Below are 3,030 nucleotides of genomic sequence, written 5' to 3'. Positions count from 1 at the left end.
GACTTGTAGTCACTTCTTCCTTCTTATCACTCAATAAGATGGACATATTTATTGGGTTTATCACAAGATAACAGTGTTATATCAAGCACAGGCTGAAGGATTGAAGTCTGTATTATCCAGTTTTCTCATGCTATAACGAACAGCTAAGATAATCAACTCATCAAAAGAAAAGCACTATTCCTGGCACAGAGGATTACAAGTCTGTGTCACCAGTGTGTTGAGTCTATTGATATGGTCTATTACTACACCACATTGTAGGGATGTGTGGATTAACAAAGCCACTCATCTCCTTGTCAAAAAGAATGATAAAAAAAAGTTTGGAGTCAATTTTATATTTTATGACATGCATCAAGTAAAGGAATTGTTGCAACTAGACTTGATTTCTTAATAGTCCAGCATTTCCCAAGAGCACTACAATAGACAGTAAGTTTTTGCAAATGGCATGAGTTTTGGGGGAAATTTAATATTCAATCTGAGCCAGGTTGTGGTAGTGCTTGCATTTAACTGAAGTACTCTGGAGGCAGAGACAAACAGATCTATGAGTTCAAGGTCAGTCTATTCTACAGCATAAGGTCCAGGACAGCCAGCACCATTACGAAGAGATGCCTGTCTGAAGAAACCTAACAGCAACAAATAAAGATCCTGTCTAAAACATGCTTGGTAGTAAACAACTTTAAAAAGTACTAATGCAACATCAAAATTATGATTAGCAATATCTATTTGTATAATTAGATTAATTCTCTTAATTTAACAAAGTTAATTGGACTATATGAAACCTCTAGTTTTCTATGTATAATGAGATTAGATCACCAATATTTATTGAAGAGCTTATCACATGCTAACACTGCCATCAATCTGGCAATAGTCAATGGTCAGAATCTTCCTTTTAATCTTATATCAAAAAGACATTTATTACTAAATCAAGTCTTTCTAAATAACAGATGTCTCTAAGAAAATGAGTTTTTATCAAACTGTCTCTTCAGAGCACTCTTAATCTCATTATTCCTGAGGCTATAGATGAGGGGGTTCAACATGGGGACCACCACCATGTAGAACACAGACACCACCTTGTTCTGGTCTGTGGAGTAACTCGATTTGGGCATCACATAAATGAATGTGATGGTCCCATAGAAGAGAATGACTGCAGTGAGGTGGGAGGTGCAGGTGGAGAAGGCCTTGTGGCGGCCCTCAGTAGAGCGCATCTTCAGAATGGTGATGAGTATGTAGATGTAGGAGACAGCTATTACAAGTATGGTCACCACAATGATAGAGCCAGCTGTGAATGAGGGAACAACTGCAGGCACACTGACATCAGAACAAGATAGTTTTACCAATGGGGCAAAATCACAGAAAAAGTGATTGACTCTATTTGGTCCACAAAAGACAAGAGAAAAAAAGGAAAGTGTGAAGGAGGAGGCATTAACAAAACCCCCTATATAAGATCCTACAAGCAGCTGAACACAAACCTGTGTGGACATTTTGTTTGAATAAAGCAGTGGACTACAGATTGCAATAAACCGATCATACGCCATGGCAGCCAAAAGAAAACATTCAACTGTCCCAAAGAAAACAGCTGAGCCAAGCTGGATGCTACATCCAAAATAGGAGATGGTGTTTCTCTCCACCAGGAAGTTGACAAGCATATTAGGTGTGACAGAAGATGAATAGCCTATGTCAGCAAAGGCCAAGTGACTCAGAAAAAAGTACATGGGGTGATGGAGCTGGGAAGAGACTCTGATAAGAAGAATAGTGCTGAGGTTCCCAGATACAGTCACCAGGTAGATGCACAGGATGATGGTAAAGAGGATGACTCTAAGAATTGGGTCATCAGTTAAACCCAATAAAATGAATCCTGTCACTCTAGTGTAGTTTCCATCTTCCAGGAAAGCCATGGAACAGTGTAGCTGGGGCTGGGATCAAGTCTGTGATAGAGATTGTACAGGGAAGGATTTATAAGTAGGTAGTTTCAGTTTCTTTAGTGCACAGATAATTCAAATATATTTAAATATGCCCAAATATCCATGCTTATTTGCCTGCAGGAATGAGTCTACATTTTAAGTCTGTTTGCAATACACCAAAAACTTTGCCTCACATATGCCATTTTCTTTTTGTGTTATCGTTTTTAAACATTTGCACCTCAAACTGAAACATGAATTGTATATACATTACATAAATTATAATATAAATAAAAATAACAGAAATGAATGCTGGTTCTATTATGGAAAATTAATGCATAGTTTTATAGGAAAGAATTAGATAGTCGCTAATATTTTACATAGTCATTTAAATAGCAAGTATAAATATCTAAGAAAAATCTAAGAAATATGCACAGATACACATTGGAAATTTATGAAATTACAGTGTTTGCCACATTATTCTTAAAAATAACATTTCCATAAAATATTATTTTAATATCTTTAGAAGAAATTGTTTAACTTGCATTTAGCTTATATTACATCCAGTAAAATTAGAATTAGAAGCTGAAGCTATCTGAAACCAGTTATCTACCAGCCACATAATAATATATTTAAATAATAATAATCTTATACTCCTATAAACCAAAAATGATTGGAATGATATTTTGTAAAAATTTCTAAAAGATATTTTGTATAAGAGTTTCCTACATAAATAAATTTATTATTCAAACAAAAACTAGACAGGAATTATAATTTATCAGTATAATTATCTATTTTAAATTTTTAGATATTTTTCTACTTTTTGAATAAAAATGTTTTATAAAATAATTTGATGTATCTATGGAGTTACTATGAAAACCTAACAGATACATAGCCAATAGCTAAAAAAAAATTATTTGGAGTACAAAAATACTTTTCTCAGGTCATACATGAAAACAATTCAGCCAATTTCATTATGAAAAGTCAAAGTCCTACCTGAAATGAGAAATCATTCCTCCTTCAGTGTAAAGTCAATGTTGTGTGGTTATTTTGTCATCTTTTGGTTTTCACTTCTTTTAGGGCTCAATCCCTGAGGATGCTAAAGATTCAACTGTGAATTCTGAAGTTATCCTGG

General features: G+C 34.5%; 1 protein-coding gene across 1 annotated transcript; it reads right to left on the bottom strand.

Moving 5' to 3' along the window:
- Positions 1–947: 947 nt before the first annotated feature.
- Positions 948–1,892, bottom strand: LOC127679701 (olfactory receptor 502). The gene has a single exon (XM_052175380.1). It carries the CDS (start codon positions 1,890–1,892, stop codon positions 948–950), a length of 945 nt encoding a protein of 314 aa, XP_052031340.1.
- Between the last annotated feature and the right edge of the window lie 1,138 nt (positions 1,893–3,030).

Source organism: Apodemus sylvaticus, chromosome 1 (genome assembly GCF_947179515.1).
Source record: "Apodemus sylvaticus chromosome 1, mApoSyl1.1, whole genome shotgun sequence".
Taxonomy (NCBI): domain Eukaryota; kingdom Metazoa; phylum Chordata; class Mammalia; order Rodentia; family Muridae; genus Apodemus; species Apodemus sylvaticus.
The sequence above is the reverse complement of the archived record's forward strand: the minus strand, read 5'-3'. Positions and strand labels throughout refer to the sequence as shown.

What these genes read in the sequence shown, in the direction of transcription:
- LOC127679701 (XM_052175380.1), bottom strand. Translation starts at nt 1,892, where the DNA reads ATGGCTTTCCTGGAAGATGGAAACTACACTAGAGTGACAGGATTCATT.